Source organism: Bombus vancouverensis, chromosome 3, assembly GCF_051014615.1.
Source record: "Bombus vancouverensis nearcticus chromosome 3, iyBomVanc1_principal, whole genome shotgun sequence".
NCBI classification, from domain to species: Eukaryota; Metazoa; Arthropoda; class Insecta; order Hymenoptera; family Apidae; genus Bombus; species Bombus vancouverensis.
In genome coordinates this window covers 20,670,847-20,693,517 of record NC_134913.1, presented here as the reverse complement: position 1 = coordinate 20,693,517, position 22,671 = coordinate 20,670,847, and the positions used below count along the sequence as shown (strand labels likewise).

The 22,671-nt window shown below is 40.5% G+C and overlaps 1 protein-coding gene across 14 annotated transcripts in view; it reads left to right on the top strand.

Annotated features, from left to right (window-relative positions):
- raskol (Ras GTPase-activating protein raskol) overlaps positions 1 to 22,011 on the top strand; it is a 255,886-nt gene extending 233,875 nt beyond the window's left edge. For 12 of the 14 annotated variants that reach the window (XM_076617130.1, XM_033328341.2, XM_076617129.1 and 9 more), the window contains 8 exons: positions 9,576 to 9,859; positions 10,314 to 10,600; positions 10,940 to 11,272; positions 11,735 to 12,139; positions 12,924 to 13,090; positions 13,168 to 14,781; positions 15,472 to 15,596; positions 18,136 to 22,011. In XM_076617130.1, coding sequence (XP_076473245.1) covers positions 9,576 to 9,859; positions 10,314 to 10,600; positions 10,940 to 11,272; positions 11,735 to 12,139; positions 12,924 to 13,090; positions 13,168 to 14,781; positions 15,472 to 15,596; positions 18,136 to 18,403 — 3,483 coding nt within the window. In that variant the 3' untranslated portion in view covers positions 18,404 to 22,011. Of the gene's footprint in view, positions 1 to 5,769; positions 5,860 to 9,575; positions 9,860 to 10,313; positions 10,601 to 10,939; positions 11,273 to 11,734; positions 12,140 to 12,923; positions 13,091 to 13,167; positions 14,782 to 15,471; positions 15,597 to 18,135 lie in introns of those variants that run through there. The other 2 variants (XM_076617133.1, XM_076617127.1) reach the window with 2 other exon arrangements.
- The last annotated feature ends 660 nt before the right edge of the window (positions 22,012 to 22,671 follow it).

The window sequence follows — 22,671 nt, the reverse complement described above, 5'->3', positions numbered from 1 at the left end:
AATCACGAACGTTACATGATTCATCGTTATCTTTCGATCGTAATAGTTTCTACCACTAGATTTTTAAACATTACCGTATCTCTATTACCGAAGAAACAGAGATAACGTAATTCGTAAAAGTTACTACTGTAGTTTACTACTTTTTTTATCGAAACGATCGAGTCAAGCAAAATTACCTTTTACGCGTTCCTATTATCTACGCTGTACACGGAATTTCTCCGATATTAAACGTATCCGCACGATATTCTTCGCTTCAACGGTTTTCCTTCTTTCCAGTATCTCTTAATTCAACGCTGTCACACGGAATACTTGATAAAATTTGTTCGAGTCGTGCCCTATTTCCATAAACTCGTTCCGCGGCGCTTTATACTTCAAACAACGGCATAGCTTCGATTCCACGCAGGATTCTCTCAAATTCTCCTTGGATCGTAAATTGATTCGAGAGAAAGGTAAATTTTTCACGCGATCTTCGATAGAATTTCGTTCGAAACGAACCTTATTGAAAATGAAAAAAATATTAATTACGATCCTTACGCACGCACAATAAAATAAATCCTTTCCATTTCATTCTCTGTAATTTTCTGGCGAAAGCAAGTAGAATATATGAAGTTTCGGTGTTTGCTGTATCAATGCAAATCCGACAAAAGAGAATGCGAATGAATAATAAAGATACGATCTTCGTATGTAAAGTAGGGAAGGAACGCGATTTGAAAGGTGTAATATATTTTCGATTTAATTACTTAGCGTTTACGACTTATTAACAGGTAGAGAAGTAAGAAAGGTTTTTAATTATAACCTGTAGCGGAGCTGTAATAAAATTAAGGGGGGGAAAACGAAGAAAAGGAAATATTTTCGTGCCAGTTTTACGAGCGTGCGTACCACTTCGGAGCATAAACTATCGACGATCTACACTAAAGGATTAAGAAATTATAGTTGACAAAATATATTATGTTTCAAAGGGAATTATTAAGAAATTATGGCGATTATATTTTTCATTCGTGTAAAATGGTTAAACAATCGCGAAAAACGATCTATGTAACAGACAAACGAGTACAACACGAAGAGAAACAGCTTTATGCGTATTGTAAGATAACTAAAGACGTAAATCGTGTAAATCGTTGTATGCGAGTCGATTCTATACGAGTACAACGTTGTACGTAGATCGCGAAAAGATATTCGAAGATGTCGTTATGGACGATATCGAGAAAAGGATAGGCAAAATGGAAAGTACGTACTTTTATTCTCTACTGGCACCAGTTAATCGACACCCCTCCAAGGAAGCAAAGAAACGAGCGAACTGGTTTTCGAACGGTGCGCCGACGACTTTGCGGATCCATCTGTTTGAACCGCGTCCTGCTATCGCCGATTGTTTACGAAACTCGATCCAACAGCGACGAGTCGGTGACAAAAAGAAGCGTGACCGTTTTCGCGATTTCGCGAAGCGTGCTACCTCGTCGCAAGAAATCGCTCGTCTCCGTGTTGATTGCGACAAGAAATTGCTTGGTCTTCGTGAACGATGCTTTCAGCGAAAGGGTTCTGTCGCTTTTTCAAAATGTAATAACGCTCTGGAGGATTAAAGAGGAACGATTTGGCGACCGCGAGCGTGTCGTATTAAGCGAAGAAAATAGGTTCTATTCTTGTTTATAGAAGATTCGTCGAAAGGTATTTTTGTCGATCGAAAGGGATCGAATCGTTAGATCGATCGAGTAAAAGGAAGAAGAACGGTATATGCGTATTTACGTATGGTCGAATCACGCGCATTCAACGAAATTTACGCATCCGTGAGGCAGATTCGTCACGGTGCGTCTTAGCTGGTCGTTGTAAAAGATCATCGTCGAAATCGGTTTGAGAACCCCTCGAAGACGTTTTTGTCCTTCTTACCGGTGGCTCCCCGGGTGTAGACGAGGGACTGAGAGGCCAAGGGGTGACCCGTTTTGCCTCACCTGAATACAGGGGCAGGGTTTTTGGTCGTAGTGCACAAAGGTGCGCACGAAGGATCCCTTGACTTCGGCTACCCGGATGAGCAACATCTGCGCCAGTCAACGTCGAGATTTTGCCGCGAAATCTTGCCTCTCTTCCGAGGCGGATCTTACGAGATCCGAGTGTATTATATCACGAGAACCGAGCACACAGTGTATCTTGAATATTCTTCGATGTACTCTAAAGTCAGAGATAAAATGTTATTACGTTCGTTAATTCGAATGCTCGTTAAATTTCCTACGTATTCCTCGTTTCTTCGGGCGTTTGTTCTTTTTTCTTTCACCGGGAACAAGGATGAAAACGATCGTCTACGACGTTCTGGAACCCAAGAGCGGGGAAATTTTAACAAAAGCGAAACGTTCGCGTACGTTTCTCGAGCGTTGCTGTCGCGTCAAAGCGTGCTCGGTGCGAGTAATTGCGAGCAATAATTTATCGACGGACAGAAGCCGGTAAATAAGAGACTCGTGGCCAAATAAAGGAACATCAAAGGCAGGAGGCAACTGCCTCGAGGGTCGACGGCCGCTCGATCGACGAAAAGCAACGTGCAACCGCTGCTGAAAATATCACCGAGCCTACGGAGCCATCGGCGAAACGCAGAACGTCTGTCGAAACGAGACGAACGATTGTCCTCCGTTCGTCCATGTTGTGACCGAAGGATTTTCAGTGATAAGCGAAGGTGTGTGTCTTCGTTGATAGACCGTAAAGCGTAGGCTGTGTCGCGGATACCGTGTGATTTCAAATTAACGTTGTTTTAAGAATATTTTGCCGGACGAGCTCGGACGACGAGCGACGGATCACCGATAGAGAAAATCGAGAAACGAACGAATGCACCGATCCTGAAAGAAGCAGATATCGGTGATCTTTATCGATGCAAATTGTAACACTACCCAGTAAAGTATACCTGTAAAATTATTATCTGTAGGTTGTAAACTATAAATTTAAGTTGATAAACGTTAAACGTTTTAATTTAGTTTCGAAGTTAAATTAATCTGTTCGCTCGGTAAGCTGCAAACGTGAAAACGCTCTTAGTTGTTGGTAATGAATTTACATAAATTGTTCGACTCCGGCCATCTGTGGTTCTTTTTGACGTATTGCAAAATACAAGGATTGCTGGTAACTCCTTTTAAAATAAACGCGGACTTTGAACCAGCTATACCAGTTTTCATAAAACCAGTTACAAAACTTAAAAATACACTTGTCACCAAGGATTATTGATCAATTGCAAAATACAGAAAGTCTAATAATAACTCGGATCGACGATTGAAAGCTTCGTACACCTTCGGCACAGAATGCTTCGAATGCTTCGAATACTCTTTAAAATCTAAATTAGCGTGAAAAACTGCATCGATCATAGAGAGTAATTGCTATTGGATCGTAACAATTGTAAAAAGACCACATTTAACTAGTTTCAACCACCGTGAAGATTCGGAAAACCCGTTCGAGCGGATAACAGGATTATTACAGAAATACGAAAGCCTGAAATCCCTTTTAAAATCTTGGTTAACATTCACCGAGTAACGACACGACGATTGACATGGATCGTAAACAATAGGGAGGAAGAGGCTATCGACTCGGAGGAGCATAAATCACAGAGAATCGTTTAAAGAGCCTGTCGATTTAAATCCCTCGGGCGCAAGCCGAACGGAGACCTGGAAGAAAGGTAGAGAGAGAGAGAGAGAGTTACCCCTGGCCATACCTGGAAGCATCGATCTCGTTTTTGGGAGCCGTAGAAATATACCTGAGAGCCAGAGCCAGATCCAGCTGGAATCCTTGGCTCGTGCTTCCGCGTGTGAATAGAAATCCCTGGGAGTCTATCGTGTCGGATACAAAACTTCGAACGTTTCGCCTCGATGGCTGGTCAAAGGAAACCAGGAACGGAAGAATCGTGAGAGGAACGGCGGCAGTCGTTCGAGAAACAACCACGCGTTCCAGCGTGTCACGATCGACGGTCTTCGCGTTCTTTTCTTCTTTCGGTGGGTAAACGTTTGGTTAATATCCAGGCAAAAAGTGACAGATCGTTGGAAGTTTCGTGACAAATCGCAGACGTTCTGGGATTTTTCATTTTAGAGTTTTCAATTCTGGCGAATCGATGAGACGAAAGATGTGTTAGATAACGGAGTATGTTAACAGGCAATCTCTATGAAAATTACTGGTACAACGAATTTTACGATCCCTAAACGATATAATATACGAGCGATATGTCCGCTTTGGTGAATCGACGAAACGTTTGTTGAAAATTTAATTGAGAAACGTCTGTTGCGTCTGCTCTTGTCAAATAACAAATCCAATAAAACTCCTCGACACAGCTGCTCCACGGAAAACAGCTTGCTCGATGCGGCTTAAAGCACTGAACTTCTAATCGCACTGTCAACAATTTGCGATCGATGGAAAGAAAGAGAGGGAGAGGGAGATTCCCATTGGCGAAGAATCGTTACCCGAAGCTCTTCGCCCGTATCGCGGCGTGTTTCCCAACCACGAATTCGATGACGCAGTGCACCGATTATACTGCATTCTGACATTGGATGAGCTTATCGTCTTCGCACGTGTACGATAACAACACGCCTCTTTCGTTGCTTTGGCGATTCAACGTTCAGTGACGGGAGAAATTTTTACTGCGACAACGTGCGTTTCAATCCGTGGGAGAGAATATTCGAAGAAGAAGAAGAATTGGCGATCGCTGATGACGCTGAAACCTTTGCGCGAATATCCGCTTCCGGTCGATAAAGTAAACAGCAAGTTGAACAGGAACTGAAAATCGACGATTGCCATACGGCAAGGGAAAAAGAGGAAAGTTTGGTGTCGAGATGAACGGCAAGTCGGATAGGAATGATCGCAAGTAGTGTTATTGAAAATTCATGATAAACGGTTAATTCCTAACGATATCAAGAACAATTCGCTGCGACGAAAACTGATTAATCAGGTGCTAGGATAAAGATAAAGCTATAAGAAGCAAGCGTGATCGATCGTCGTAACGATCGCGAGGAATCACGACTTCCTAACTGTATAGAAAATGTATAAGAAACATAACGGCGTTACCGTGCTGACGACGTTACCGTGACGGTAATGACGAACAAAGACAAGACGAAAAATAACGTTAAAGTGCGGCAGGAGTCGGTGAAATCAACGTATCGTTACCGACAAACACCCAGTCACGGTGAAAATAGGCTGCGAACGAAAGAACAGCGTCTCAATGTCCTGTAACATTAGCGAGGGTTCTCGCGGGAGAAATCGTTCTTTCGTCGAATGACTCGCACTACTAATAACTGTAAAGTACCAACGAAGTCGTTCGAACGTATCGATCACCTTTTCTTTGACAAAATTCCTCGTTGCCGTCCGATGTAGTATTATCTGAATATAATATGTATTATCAGCGAGTCAGTCGCGTTAACTCGATTAAAATAGCCATGTTTACATGCATCGTCAGGAAGCAAGCAATCGGTGTGGTTAAAGCGTTGTTTCACGGTCTTGTTGCAAACCACACTTTATTAACACGAATTAACGCGACCTGTCAGGGTTAATCGTCCGGGAAAAGTTGTTTTCTATGAAGCGAGTTTCCCAAGGAATTAAAAAGAGAAACTCGACGCTCAGAGAAACTGTGAAAAAGTGCGGTATTAAGAAAAACGCGTGTTCGTTGAACTCGAAAGGAGACTGGAAAAAATGCGTCTGGATTTTGAATCCCCCAAGAGGAACAAATCAAAGAAGGCATAGCGACGGGGTGGAATTCTTTCCCTGTGCTTGAATTCGTGAATCGGAAACATCTGCTGTTGTTTCTCACGCGACACCGTTCGCATGACCAGAAGAAAAATGTGCGTGAAACCGATGGAGGAGAATGAGGAGGACAAAGTTGTCAACATGATCATCAATTACTTCACTGCCAGGGTAAATATGTGTAGCAGGCCGAACGATCGCTTTATATAAACGACGAGAGCGGGTTTGGTATGTCTGTCTTGCGTTCGTAGAAAAGTCTGAGAATCTGGTCTTTTCCTTTTCTTTTTTTTCTTCGTTCAACCATGTAATCCAGACTTCATATCCATCCGTTATGTTTTTCCATATTACCGAATGAGACGCGAATAAATGCGTTCAAACTTAGTAGTATCAATGCGTGTATTCAAAACGAATATTCGAGCAAGCCTGTTTCGCAATACATTCTCGAACGAAGTATTTCTTTCGCGTTCGTCCGGTTATCATTTTCCAGCAAAACTTTTGGCAAACTTACGGACTACCGATCCGATGCATCCGGAAAAACTCGCGTAGCTGTGCACACTTCCCGAAACGCGCGAAACATTTGGAATCCTTCCGAGTTCCGCTGGCATCCGGCCAGCTTGTCTTTATCCGATGACCCGAAAGAAGCGCGTTTGAACCACGCTCAAAAGTCGAGGAAAGTGGAACAGAGGATTTAACGTTTCGAGAAGTTTCAGCGATCTCGTTGAAAAATCTGTAACGAACGAGAACCACGCGAAAATACCTTTGTTTCGTAGATGAATTTCTAGCTTCTGGAAAAGTTAGCCTTTCGTTTCGGAAAATTAAATCCACGTCGAAGGAAGTGTAACGAAACAATTAACGTTTGTACCATTAAATAAAAATTTAATATGTCATCTTAAAATTCATTCAAATTTACGATACGCGAATAATTGCAAATTAATTCTTATTCCCCATATTTTATATACATTGGTCTTTTGAAATGTCTAAATATCCGATATGCCAAATTAACTACAATAAAATACGTCTTTCTCTCTGTTTCAACTTTCTATCAAAGTACGTTACCCGTTTACGTAATACATAAACTTTTCTTCTTATTTCTATTAGGACATTAACGTTGGTCTTCGATCGTTTCGTTTCTCGATATAACACCGTAGCTTTTCCAATTTACTCAACGATAACCAAACAATATGCATATTTAATTAAATGCCAGATTAATAATTCCTCCGTCACGAGTTAGAAGCGATTTTTGAACCCGAGGATCTGTTCGTACACATCGTTGATCCGGATGTACGGGCCAAAGACTGCCAGTATCAAACTCGGTGTGGGATACCTTTCACTCGAGCAATGTCACGAAAGATTCTCGATATCGCTGGAGAAGTCAGTCGATGATTTTCACTCGTGGCGCGGACAACTTTTGCTGTCGGAACGATTTATTCGTTCGTTTACAGTGCATAGTGAGTCGTAAACGTCATCTTGTTCGCGAATGGAACTACGATCGTGATTAAATAAATGTAAGCTGTCGTTCTAACGTTGTAATAAGTTAACGTTCTATAAATGTTACACACCTTGCCATGGAAGATAATCGTGGAAGATAGAAACAGTTAAATTTATTGGTGCAACGAAAGGTGCATCGGTCGAATAAATTCAGGATTTTTGCTTACAAACGCGTGAAACACGTGAAATTGTTACCGTGACGTGTACATAGTCGTTTTGTACGAACGTTCCTTTCGTGGAAAATATCGATGAATTTCGTACTATGAGAACCTAATTTTGTTTAATTACGTCGTAGTTTTGCGAATATAACATCCAGTTTCCGGTACAATTTATCAATAACAATAGAACTGTCAATTTTCCGAATAAACGGATTTACAAGTGAATTAAGCAATAACAGGCTGAGAGTATTACCATATTTGTAAGACGGCTATTTCGATGCAAATTTTTCTCTCCATTCCTCTTGCCGAGTCGTGCAAGTTTTCTTTCTTTCGTAGATTTTGTTTCACGTTAGCACGAAAGAACTTTGAAATCGATTTGCACCGACTCGCACCTAACGTGACCGACTTCGACCAACTCTTATTTCTCCAAACGCTCTAAAAGCATTTAATATTTCGATTCGAAAGGAGAAATCGTTGATTTGTCTGGTCAAAGTATTTTCAAACGACGATGATATAAAGCGTTAAAAAGTCTGCAAGTTTATGTATATTAAGAGCCAGACAAATATCAAAATAGAATAACAGAGTAATTGACAATTTATAATAATTAAAATATTTATGACATTTCGACAAATATATCGTAACGTTTGTAAGAGTACTATATCGACTTATTTATGACTTAATTGACAGTTAAATTTAAAACTGAATATCGAATATCATTGAAATAAAGGTGTATATATACATATATAAGTATATATATGCACTATGGTTTCCCGGCATTCCCAAACTCTAATACGACGTCATAAACTAAAAAAAAAGTTTTGAACAGCTGTGTGCCACATTTATCCGAGGCCTCTAATTATTCTTTGTTTGCCTTGCGTTAACTTCAAAGAGTCGCGGAACATTTCTCAGGAGGGCAAAGAATATTTTCCATAGTCGTTAACACATGGCGCATGTCTGCGATAAAATACATACAGTTTCACTTAGTGTGTTTAGTACGTTGACGCCGAGAAGTCAATTCGAATGTGCAAGGTCTGTCGATGAAACTGTCGCAGAATCAAATTTTTTAACGGGGAAATTTGAAGCAAATTAACATGAAAATATGAAAATGCCATGAATCAAAATTGAAAAAAATGTAGGTCGTGTTTATTTAATGCGAAAATTCGTACTGCACGATGTTAGAAGCGTATTGATCGAAAGTACGTCGTATTGAACGTATCGTACAATTTACTACTAATATTATGTATACTTGTGTTAACATAGCATACTCTCATTTAATAATTTCATTTAATAATTAATATTAATAATTAATATTCTCATTTGTCCTCGTCGATTTGAAATTCCAAATTTCATATTACCCGTATTATAAACCTATATTTACGTTGCATATTTAAAATCTTAAAAATCGTTGTTCGTTTCGACGATGAGACTTAGAAAAGATGCTTCTGCGTTGAATGGTAGTTTCCTTTTGTAGTTGATGTTTTATAGGTTGAAAACGTGTAGCAATTTCCAACTTACAGATATCCTACATGCGACTTTTGCAGATTATCAGAATACTTTTGTTTAGACCTTCGAAGAAGACGCGTTTAAACGGCGAGGAGGAGAAGAAAGCGTCGAGCAGTTATATCATACATCGGAATTAGAGTCACGTTACACACGGCGTTGCAACACCACCGATCGATTCATCTTCGTGTAATTAATTTAATGCGGAGAATGTTTGCGCGTCGCGGTCGACAGGAAAGTTGTTTGGAAGGAATCGCGCAACGTGGACCGATCGTTGATCACTATTTAACGACGAACTGTGCGAAATTGATTCGATATGACGATTCCAAGAAGCTAAGTTATTAAAGTAAAACAGTAACGGCGTGGTGAAGGGACTTTATAGAGTTCAAACGTGAACGATACATATAGATACCGCGTTCTAGTGACAGAAAATATGAAACTCGAAAAGCAGATGACTCAAAAATGTTGCGTGACTGTAGCAAGCGAATTCATTTGTATTGGAAAAAGAATTAAAAGCGTTAGAAGATAAAAGATAAATATAAAAGATATTCGTACGAACGTGTCTAGCACTGAATTAATTAGTAATTTAGATACGTTCGTATTTCTCAGTTGCCTATTTATCGTGTGTATCGTATCAGAGTGGAGTTTACGTGATCGAATCGATGGCCCCCGTATTCCTCGACCGCTTCCATTTACCTGAGCGACACGCGTTCACCTCCCTCTCTGTTTGTCTGTTCACAGAACTTCTTCTCCAAGAGGTCGTTCCGCTCGAATCCGCTGAAGAGGACGAAAAGCGTGACAAAGCTCGAGCGACAGAAGCAACGCGGTGCCGGACTTCGGGGTTGCCGTTCACACGAGTCCCTGCTCTGCGGACAGGCGGTGACCTCGATGGACCTCGCGGCCGTGACACCGCTGCATCCAAGCCTGCTTGGCAGACCTCACTGCTTCCAGGTCACACCCAGCACCGGTGGGCCGAAATATTTCAGTTGCAGGACCGCTCACGAACGGGACCAGTGGTTACACAGGTTGGTACCGTTTCTCTGCCGCTTCTTCTTTTTCTTCTTCTTTCCACGCTGCTTCCTCCCCAACCTTCTCCTTCTCTTTTATCTTCTTTCCTCACCCGGGGGAGGAGAAACTGTTACGCCACGCTGATCGATCCAAACCAGCTTTGACCGTCAAATAATCACTCGTTACGCGAACGACACGTCGCCATTTTTGATGGTGCAGCTAGCTACGGTGGGTTTCGTCGAAGTAATCGTATACCGTTGAAAAACACGTTCGAGGTGTATCTCGTAAAATTACGATTTTGCGCGAAAAATTGTATTTTTTCATATCGTCTGTCTTTTAAACTTAAACACGTATTTAAGATATTAGCTTGTAAATATTTGTGTTGGCAATTACCCTTGTTGGATATCTTCAATTTCAACAGGCAGAGATAATTAGCACGATTAATCATCGTACGTTGAATGTTGAACACAGCTTGAGGAAATCCGTTCAACCTGACGCGGAGCAGACACGACGAACGGATAATTCCTTGCAGATCTGGTTGCTCGAGGCGAAAGGCGTGCCAGCGAAGAAACGATACTTCTGCGAGGTCTGCCTGGACAGTACTTTGTACGCGAGAACCACCGCGAAACTGAAGGCCGACCTTTGCTTCTGGGGCGAGCACTTTGATTTCCATCATTTGCCTTCCGTCAATACCATACAAGTGAACCTCTACAGGGAAGCTGACAGAAAGAAGAAAAGGGACAAGAACGTTTTAATCGGTAAATTTGGATAAATGTAAAATTACGTTGCTTGACAAACTTAATAATTGGCAGAAATCGAGAAACAAATTAAGTTTCTTGCCAACAGTTTTCTTTGGATGTTTTTAACGGCTCGTGTAATTCAAAGAGAATTTGTCAAATCCAATACATGCAATTCCGTAAAATTTATTATAAATGAAAATTGAATGAAGTTTTACTTTGAATTGAATTATATTTCTGTTATTTCTCTCTCTCTCTCTCTCTCTCTCTCTTTTTCTCTCTCTCCGATAAACCAAATCCATCTTCGATAAAATGAAACGTACTCTGAATATTCCTGAAAATGCTTGAAATTTTGCCCAGGTTCCGTGAGTATACCGGTGCACAACGTCACGTCTCGTTATCTAACAGAGAAATGGTACACCGTCGTTGGTGATAAAGGTCCTTTGAAGGAGCCTCCAGCTTTGAGGGTGAAATGTCGTTTCCAATCTGTGGACATACTGCCGGTTCAAATATACCAAGAGTTCCTGGAGTATTTGAAGACAGATTATGCGTCCTTGTGCGAGAAATTGGAGCCAGTGATCGGTGTCAAAGCGAAAGAGGACATCGCCACGGCTTTAGTAGCCGTCATGCAGCGCGAAAAGAAAGCGCCTCAATTTCTCGCCGACTTGGTGATGATGGATATACACAGAATAGGTGAGTCATGCTGATCTTCAGTACGGCTGAGAAGCAAGAATTCATCGATTGTTTCGTAAAATTGAAATATATAATGAAAATTCACTTGTTCGCTTCTTTATGACGTTGTAGTTATATCGTAGTGTACACATGTATATATACGTACGTATGTGTGCATGTATAGGAAATCAGTATGATAAATATGAAAGATTTCTGGTTCGATAGCTTATCTTATAAGGATCAACGAAAACGACTCTTCCGAACCTAAAAAAAGAACAAAACGCACCTGTAAAAAGAAAAGTATCTTCGGACAACCATCGGGATATTAGAAACCATTTGGCAGAATCTTCTCTTTAAAATCTTTTCTTTCCTGCAAAATATGACACTCCCCTGGCAAGATTGATCTCGCCTAAAGAGTTAAAGGAGCCAAAGTTGCTGCAGTAAATATTCGTGCGTTTATTAACGAAAAATATCGAATTTCAGACGACGAGAGGCTCACGTTTCGAGGAAATTCTTTAGCCACGAAGGCGATGGAGGCCTACCTGAAGTTGACGGGTGACAGGTATCTGCAGGAGACCTTGGGGGCTGTCGTAAGAGGAGCGGTGGAGGGTGGCGACTGCGAGGTGGATCCACTGAAGGTCGCCTCGGTGGCAGCCCTTCACAAGCAGCAGCAGAATCTACGGAACGCCGTGGAGCTCGCATGGAGTAGGATATTGGCTAGCCACGCTCACTTTCCTCTCGAATTACGCGAGTGCTTCCGTATATTCCGCGAACGCTTGGCTGACATGGGCCGTGAGGACATCGCCGACAATCTGATCTCTGCGTCTATATTCCTCAGATTCCTCTGCCCAGCCATTCTGAGCCCGTCCCTCTTCAACATTACTCACGGTAAGTCGAAAGCTCAAAATATTACGTTGTCTTGCTCGGTCTATGTTCCTCGTCCGTTATTAGCGATTGAAACTTAAATCTTTGAGACTACGAGGTTGTTCCACGATTGTTGTAACTAGTATCAAAGAGCTATTTGTTTCAAGTTTCAAGAAATCAAGTCGGTGGTAGTGAACAAAAGTGGAATTAAGCAGAATGCGATATATGTAGTTGACTCTTGCTAGCAGACTACGACGTTGTATATAACGCCGCAACGATAACACCGTGCCGATATATTTGATTTATCAACAATGCATATCTCGGCCCTATACCAGGAAGTTGCACTGTGTAAGCCGCGATATTAGCGACACTGCCTTTGAGTAAAAAGGCACTCTGTATTTAGTCTAGAGTCTGGAATGCACGTAAAAAGTGGTACGCGTACGCGAATCCTTTAAAAGCGCACCTGATTGAGAAGAGACGATTATCGTCGTCGTCGTCGTCAGAGAGTAGCCAGAGAATCGTCCGTTGAATTAAAATAATATCATTTTTTCGATATCAGATTTCATCGTTTGATAGATTTGATTGAAGTTTCAAGCGCTTTTTTCTTCTCCATAATTTACTCTTCTTCTACTTTCCGAAAAGATCGACATAAAGATCCGAAAGTAAAACAAGTATAATAGTTTCGTCGTCTCTGGTGGTAAATTTAAAAGACAAACTGTATCGAGTGTATGTAGCCAGGCAGTATTTTTAAATAATTTTAAATAAAATGTTTGAAAACGTTAAAACAGAAGTAAAGTGTTTTTTTTAGAATATCCAAATGAAAAGGCGGCGAGGAATCTCACTCTCGTGGCGAAAACGCTTCAAACTCTGGCAAACTTCACGAGATTCCAGGGAAAAGAAAACTTCATGGAATTCATGAACGATCTCCTGGAGCGAGAAGCTCCATCCATGAAGAACTTTCTTCAGTTAATCAGTGTACGCGATAATTCTTTATTTTTTATCACGAAACTATGAAACTCGTGACTTATCGAGGTTAAAAATGTTTTTTACAGAGCCCTTTGCCAAAGGATGCTCCGGCCAATAACTCGTTGGAATTCGACGGGTATATCGACTTGGGCAAACAACTATCTCTGCTGCATGCGCTTTTACGCGAAAGTTTGGTCACGATATCTTCGTTTTCCTCGTCACTGCCTCCATCGAGACTGCCAGAGATCCTCGAGAGGATCTCTATAGCTTTAGATCAGTCGGGTCCAAATCCAGTGCCCGTTTCTCACCGCTATCCAAATTTACAAAACAACATCTTCCGCTATAACGATCCCACGATAGCAAACAGCAATACCAACTTGTCTGTATCAGCAACGTCGACATTGAGCAATCACAGTACGCTAAATGGAACAATCAGAGATAGCAACGAAGTGTTGCAATCGAACACACTAAGCCACAACAGTTCTCGCAGCCCTAACGTAACCAGAGCAGCCACTCTGCCGCGTAATGCATACATGCCGACCAATGGAAAGCTGCAGCTACAAATTACTACGGACGATTATCCGCTGGAGTCGCCAGCTTTTGTGTCACGTTCGCCCACACCCATAGTAAGACAACACAGACCGTTAGGGTCGAGTAGGGCGGGCGCGGGATACAGACTGACCGCTAGTGCGAGTCTGGCGAACGTGAATCATTGCCAGACACATCCCGCCAGTCCTACGAGATCAGAGAGTCACAGCAATCTGAAGGACTCCAACTACAACATCACTACGTCGCAGATCAACCAATCGAATAACTGCACAATTATGTCCCAGCAACAACAGCAGCAGAACCACAGACACAACATATCGCGGTTGCAAAACCTAGACATCCATGACAGAGAAGATAATTATAACCATAATAATTACAACGTCTCGAGATCAACCAGTAGGAACCACTGTAACAAGGAGGATAACGTGAACCAGATGCAGCACCAAAATTATAACAACGTGTCGAAAACTACGGTAAACGCAAACGTCGTAGTGAATCCTTCGTCGAATCTCACTCTATCGATCAACCATCAACCAAACAACAATTACACCAATAGCAAGAACAACACGACTGCCAACGGTAATTTGGACGAGCTGTCCGATCTATTGAGGTACGCCGACGACGAAGTGTCGGAATCAAAATCACAAAAGGGTTCGCAAATATCGATCTCTCAGTTGAGCAACGTTGCTTCGTCCGGTTACCAAAGCTTCGCTGCTTACAGTCAGAGCTCCAGTCCCGTGGATCTCAGCAGCAACAATGCAAACGCACATATACTCAATGCAGCCCCGCTGGCTTTCGCCAATCCTGTTTACCACATGGAATCGAATCACGGAAGAAACGGCAGGAGGGGCAGCAGTAGTTCCGAGGAAAGGGATGGCAACGGAGGAGTGGAGGGTGTGAGAGGCGTTGATCTCAGCCCGTCGCCTCCGCCACAGAATAACGTGAGGAATCTACAAAGAAATAATCAGAACCAGTGGAGACAGGCCAACCAGACGCACAGAAATAACTCGGAACAAAACCAGGGTGTCTGTTGCACGAAGCTAAGAAGGAGACTATCGCTAGATTCTACGCGAGACCTCTCTGATACCAGCGAAGAGGAGAGCTGCACAACGAGGAGGAGCAAATCTCGCAGTCATCGAAGCATCGATCAGGTAATGCATTTATTACTACTACAATCACGACCTGTACCTACTTGGTTTTTCTGATGGCGAATAAAATTACGGACAATCGGTTAAAATATGCTATTAATTTCTTTGCCTTTTCGAAAATTTAATAGAAATTTAGATTTTAGATACTTGTTAGAGACTCGTTAAAGTTGGAGCTCTACGTGTTTTTCGCTTTTCATTACGTACGCCTTATTTTATTTTCGTTACTCACGATACAATAATTAATTAATCTGACTTTATTTGCAAGGACGGGAATAATCGTGAAATAGCATTTGTCGAAGTAATCGTTCTATAAATTCTAAGTTCTATATAAATTTAAAAACCATTCGTACAATTCAATTTATCCGTCATCCGCAAAACCGAAGGAAAGAATAAAATCTCTTCGACTTTCAGCAGTGATCGAGGCAAAGGAACCGTAATAATTCGATTTCCATAGAACTTGTCTTACGAGATCAAAGAGGAACTTATAATTCTCTCTTAATCCATCGTAACTCGTCCGTGTGTGTATATATACTCGTAGTAACGCATACCTTGTGAATAACAAGTTCCTCTTTTACCGTGCGAAAGATCGTCACTTTTTGTCTCTGTCTTTTTCTCTCTGACCTGTCGCCTAACGGAACGCCTTTGTAACGTGTATGTCTTGTAACTAACAACGCCACGTCTCTTCGTTTCCAGTACGAAGTGGAAATCGAGAGGTTGCAGAGTAGCGTAGATCGACTGAGGGCCCGGTTAGGCACAACCGAGGATACCGATATAGACGGCGTTGCACCGGATACCAAGATGAAGAGCATCATTTCCAGGTACTTAATCCTCATTAACGCTGCCACTAACCATCGATTGATTATTTGCCTGAATGTAATCACCCCATCACCGTGACGACTACCACGTTTCTCTTACGTTTCACCCTTCGAACCCTTCCGTCTCATCATCAGTCACACGTCGGTTCTCTCTTTTCTTCCTTCCTTTCCTTCGTTCTTCTTCACCGCGATTTTTCTCGTTCGACGTCTTCTCTACGAAGATCGAAAGATATCCGTGAAGAGACTATCGATCGTTTGTTCGATGCTTTCTTCGCGACATCATTTTTGGATACACGATTCTCGGCGAGATCCAACAGCAATCGTGAAACGCGATCTCCGAAGTGGCAGGCAGAGTTGAGTAAAACGTAGCTTAAAAAGGTATAAAAGAACAACGTGGCTCAACAAATTTAGGAAAGGCTAATTAATATCTGATCGGTACATATTAGATGCAATTTATGAATTCATAAATGCGAATGTTCGTGCGTATTTATAATACGTCGTGTTTAATTTGACATTTGATTACACAATTTCGTGAAATATCGGTATTAAAATATGTACAAAGATATTCATTTATGAATTCTTAATTTCTAAAATTAAAATTCCTTAATCAGACACGTTACCAGTTACTGTTCTTTCAACAACTTTGTTCTATGTTCTAATGTTCCTATGTTCTTTTTCTGTGTATATTATCGATTTCATTACACGTTTACTTCTTCAGTCTTTTATGCGTCCTTTTCTTTTCTTTTGATTCATTTATTTTTATTTCATTCGTCGTTTAACTTTTATTCTTTGTTCGCGAAATTTTGTACAATTACGATATCTTCAGAATTAACGAAACACGACGCAAGATATATGGTGCTTGGTCTTGATCGCAATGAGTAATTGACTCTCAATTCGATCGTTATTTCTACATTTTCTTTTACTTTTACCTTGTAGAATAAAGATAAAGATGTAAACGTAAATTTACAATGTTTTATCGCAAGACGCAAAGTTTATTCAGCTCCGTCTGCCAATGATTTCAAACCGGCCAAAAGAAACTGTTGCTTACAGTTAGATAAAATTCTGTAAATATACGCATAAAGTACAAGAGCCGAGCCAAACGAAGAGTAAAAACGAAGAAACACGATATTACCTTTTTGCGTAAAAAGTATCGAATAGTAGAAAGAAAGAAAATATTGAAAGAAGGAAACTGTCATCGAGTCGCGTAACTCGAACTCTTTTACTGTTTCTCGAAATAATCTATGTTTAATTGATTGTGTGTTCCTGTGCATTCTATTCCGCTGCATTTGGTATACTCTGGCTTGATCTGGACCTTGGTGTAAGAGTCAATTATATTTCTAAGCTTCTTACATTGTTACATCACATGTTTTTAGCGTTTTTATACTCATATATATATATATATATATATATATGTGTGTGTATATATATATATATCTTGTCCTCTATCTTGGTTTTATTCGACAAAGATACGTGCCAGACTGTTTTTTCTCTGTGCGCATACTGAAAAGCAATTCGATACGGAAATTCTAAGTTTGTTCACCTAATTTTTGTATATATATATATAACTATACTCAAAATCACTGTTCGACGGACCAGCATTCTCACCCTGCGTATTTTATACTTACATCACCGTCCAAAAAACATTCTCTCGGTCAGCCACATGTCAATACTTCATAAAGTTTCTCAATATCAGATACCGACAGCCTCGCACACGCCTCTGATCACCCGTTCGTTCTGTTCCACGCGTGCACGGTTCACTTTTGCAACCACTATGATTTTTGTGTGTCAGCTCTGCGTAGTGCGTTGCAAGGTGCGCGGGAAATGTTCGGAATAGTTGTTCGCGTCGTGCTCTCCTCGACATTTCCTCTCACATTATCGTACTTACACGCACGCGAATTTGACTGTGGCCAATCGCAGAAGCAGACTCCTCGCTTCTTTGATCGAAAAAAGCTCTCTTAACCCACTGCATTATTGATCGTTCTGTTTTTTGGTTGTTCGAGCGTATGATACTTTGCACCAAATATTTTACACTCTTGCTTCCTTTGACTTTCGTTTCCAAACTATTTATCGGTGTTTTCTTTTTACTCGATATGTGCATCGTGGTACGCTTGGATCCTTTTAAGCCTCCCCGTGAGATCTCTCTTAAACCCGATGATTCTTGTTACATTTTACTCGCATCGCTTGCATCGATTAAAATATCAAAATTTTCGACCAAAGATTCCATTGAATAAAAGTGGCAAACGCGAATGCGTCGAGAGAGTTCTCGGGTGAAGCTGAATTCCGTGCGTGCTCAGGACCATCGAAGCAACCTCTATTCGTCTATAAGAAGGATCTTCTTAACGAGAGCTTTCGTCTGTACAAGATAAACGTGCAATTTTCCAAATGAAACGTTCGATCTTTACTCCTCTAAAAAGAGGGAAGAAAAGCGATCGGAATATAAGACAGAGATTGCACCATGGTCGAACACGCGAATCTAAATATCCACGAAACACGTTGACGCGAGCAGAACCGGCTAAAATGATCACCGATTTCATTATTCTAGGTTAATCTCCGTGGAGGAGGAGCTACGGCGCGAACAACAGAAGATGTCGGCTGCGTTGTCGTACAAGCAGCGCGTGATCGACGCGCAAGAGCAACAAATAGCTGCTTTGGACGCCGCGAATTCGCGTCTAATGACGTCAAACACAAAACTGTTGTCCGCATTGAGCACCCTGAAGCAACGATACAAGTCGAGCCAGTCGAGCAACGAGGCGGCTGCGTTACTCCAAAACATCGCTGACATTGGCGAGCTGAAGAGCTCGTCCTGTTAAGAGAAAGAGATAGAAAAGGGAGCAACCGCATGGACACCGTTGGTGGGCGTCGGCGTGAGGACCAGCCAGACACCCGGTGAACCGTCGTGAAACACGTACAATCACCAGACAAAGCAGAAAAACGCGAAGATTGTTTTATCTCTCGCGTTTGACGAATGCTTCTGGATGAGGAGTCTCGAGGATGACTCGATCGATACGATTGCTCGCGTGTAAATGTTCTAGTACGTATTCTAAAGAGGAAATCTCAACGAGGAGCAAGCGACTACTCCGAGTCTGACTTTCTCTTTAGTTCGTTCTAGTTTTTGGTGTTTCCTCGTTTAGTAGCGCAACATCAAAAGGAAATACCGTATTGCTGTGGGAAGTTCCACGAGGATACTCTTGCTAGGTTTGACGAAGCTACGCAAGCGGAGAAAGAGCGCAAATTGAAAGAAGAGAGAGAGAGAGAGAGAGAGAGAGAGAGAGGGAGAGAGAGAGCGCGAGAGAGCGAAAGAGTGAAAGGCGTGCGAAAATAGAGGCTACCTAGTAAGTAGGCAAATGATTTAAGTAGATAATTTACGTCGAATTTAATGTGACACATAGCATTTAGGATTATTTGTATCGAATCTGGTCGCAAATCATGCGATACCCCGTAGTTCTCGTTTGACAGAAGTCGATGGACCCTTCCTTAGCTTTGTATCGCCACGTTTTAACATTAGATTGCTTTACGCAAACCTGTCCCAAGCGACTTTTCTTCGTTAGAATTGAACGAACTGGAAAGTCGATGGCCTTTAAGTTTAAGGAACACGCTGGATTTCCTGGTTGGCGAACAGCAACGAGGTCGATCGACTTGTTTGGCGGTAGATGAAAACGAAAGACAAATGTACACGACGTTTATCTCTTCTTTCGTTTCATTTCCCTTCTGTATTTTCTGAATTCTGTTATTCGTTCTGCATCGTGTATACGTACCTTGACACCCGCACAGCCGCATCCACCGTAAACGCCAGCATGATTTACGAAGAATTGTACCGTGGAATTAACTCCAAGTTATGTTGAAAGATTTGCAAATGTATTTTATGTCTTAATCATCGAAGAAACAATTCTGACGAATATGAGTTCTAAAGTTGCTTGATTTTGAAATATAGTCAGTTTTTCAGGTTTGAAATATTGTTTTACAATATAATCGAATGCCAATGAGATGAAAATTGAAAGAAATTAATGGTTCGCTAACGAAAATACCTTTAAATGTATCACTGGATACACCGATATACACGATTAGTTTTTGTGAATGGAACTTTGGAGAAACGTAACATGAGATACTAGGTGACTTGCGACGTATATGTACTTACTATATTTCAAAGTTTCTTCTTTTATGAAAAATGTGTCCAAATTGACGGTTTCTATATATATATATACATACATATATATATATTTCTAACAAGTCTTACATTTTCATAGAATATGATAATAAATTGACTTTCTCAGATATGTGTTCAGAATATTTTTGGACATGTATATTCAAAATGGCTTCCATTCGCATCGCATAAATTAATATACAGTGTATTGGCTAATTATTTACAATAATTCTATAGTTGAGTCAGTAGTCATATGCACGTAATGACTATATGGCTACTAGAAGTTTTGTGATTTCCAAATATTCTAAATATTATGAAATAGGAAAAAGGAAAGAGGAAAAACTTTCTATATTACGGAAATTTATACCGCGGGATCGATATAGGCAGATTGTTGTCGATGTAAATGTATGTAACGCGATAAATAGAAATACGTAACAAATTTTAGACAGTTAATACTTGGTACTAGTACTTGATTCATTTATACCGATTCGACACGTTGGACCTGTGTAGTGTCTTTATACACTAGTAATATTGTTTTCGTAAATAAGTTGACCCTTCATAGTTCCACGCATCTGGCTAGTCTACATATCTATATGTCTACATTTTTAAACTTTTATTTACCGATCATTCTGCTGTTATATCCTATTAAACAATCTATCGATAACGATTATCAGCTTTTAAGCCTCGCGTCAAATTAAACGCTCTTATCAACTATAACTCCTTTCTCTTACGAACAAATAATTTGACAAAACATACAAAGTATAACGAAACAAATGATTTGGCAACCTACGTATATTCGTCGGAATTTGTTCCCAAATTTTTAAGCTCAGAATATGCCTGCAAATCGAACAACGAAAGAATAAACGTATATTGTATTATTAACGACGTTTGACACGCCAACATGTAACATCCTCAGGCACACCGAATCGTACTTCGGGACCGTATATATGTGTGCATATTTCTCTAGTTTACCTGCTCGTGTGTCGCGTTCGAGCAGCAAAACGGACGCACGACGTTTTTCTGTTCGTGCGCGATGCATAACGTTTTTTTATTAAAGACTTCTCTTCCGTCGAACGATGAAGAGAAGGATGAAACAGATAAGAAAAGAAAAAGAAAAGAGAAAAAACATATTATTCGAGCTGTTGAATTTTTCATTATTCCGTGGAAGCTTTTTGTTTGAGCGTTCGATTCGAACATCGATTCTTACTGTAAGCGACAATATAATTTATTTAGTAGTTTCTACCAAAGATGAAGAAGTTTTTATTGTAAAAAGCATCGAGATTTGCGTGTAAGATATTTTCTGTTTTCGTCACTAAGCGTTGCTCGAGCTAACGCTGGTCGATCGCCGATCGGATAAAAAAAGTGCCGGCTGCACGATGTATAAAAAGAGTCCTCTTCCTTGAGAAGATCGTGATTCGAAAAGAGAACAGTCGTGCACCGATATCTCTTAGTCGCGCGAACATTTTGTTATATTCTATATTTTTCTTTGTCTGTGTTTATTTTCTTTTAAGATCAATTATACACAGCAATGCGTCATGCATAACAAATTAGGTACGCTATTGATGACAGTCTCGTTTGTTCGCGATCATTAGCAATCATGTATTATTGTTTTACATCACACAACAAGTATATTATCATCGTAGCCATTGTATAGCGAAATGCACGCGTGCTAGATCGAAAGATTTCGAGAGAGAAAGAGGCAGAGTATGCGTGAAAAAATCTAAAAAACGAAGAAAATTTGAATCTGTGTATGCCTGTGTGTATGAAGTATATGAGGAAAAGATTACGATTCAGTCTAATCTCATTTAAAAAAAAAAAAGTATTATCTCGACAACTTGTATCATAGCTCATTATTCGTCCGTGAGATCATTTTATTTTCTCGCTTTTTGCCAATTATTTTTGTATAGAGATATCTATCTTTCCCCGTTTCTTTCGTTCCCACCATCCACTTTCATCCACTTCTCGTACCTTACTGCCCTCCATTTTTGTTTTGTACTTTCTTTAACCACGACCCTTTTTACGGAGAGGTGATTTTGCCGACGATATTTTCAATCATCGAGTGTTGACACCATGAAATTAATATATTCAACGGTACACCCTTCCTCTTGTTAGACAATGTAATCGACAAACGATAAAGTAATCTATTTAAAAGTGATTTGAGTAGCGTGTACATTGCTAAGTTTTTTGGTATATTCGTTTCTGTAATACATCATCTGTATTTAAGCGTATAGCATCTATTAGTAACAGTACATGAGCAAATAAATATGATTAGGCATATCATGGTCGTTAAATAAATATGTATATATTCCAAACATATTTCTCTTTTTAATAGCAGTTCGATTTATCATTCGATCGTTTGAAAATTAAGGGAAAAAATAAAGAAACGTCCGTATTTAATAATTTTAGTGGGTCTACGCAGCCAGAAAGAGAATAAGAGTGCTCACGCTGATTGTTCTCGTTGTTCTCGAACTAGTACTGCACTATACGGCCAAGTGCTGAAAGGTATTTCATCTTAGCATATACAAGAACCTATGAAGTTAGTGATTTGCTCTGTTTGGCTCCACGCTAGCATTTACAAGAAACTATTTATGTAGTTCCACCACAAACCAGATATGCTCGTCTGTGGTTACACTCTACATGAACCTGTTTCATTGTACGATTCTACGGTGAAGTTCATACTTGTCGATCCGAGATAGACAAGTAACTCTACACACAATAGCTTTTTAGACTTAACATTAAATTTACTTTCTTCGTCATAATGTTTTGTTATAATAAAACCTGAATTTCATTTTAATAGTAATTTCAGTACTCGATGGGCTGCGAATAATATTTTTCGCGTGATGCATGTGTTTCGCATGCACGTTCATTTACAAGAGCGATAAAAATAGAAGAACAGATTAGCCATGGACAAGGATAGTTGTTCAGAATCATACCTTC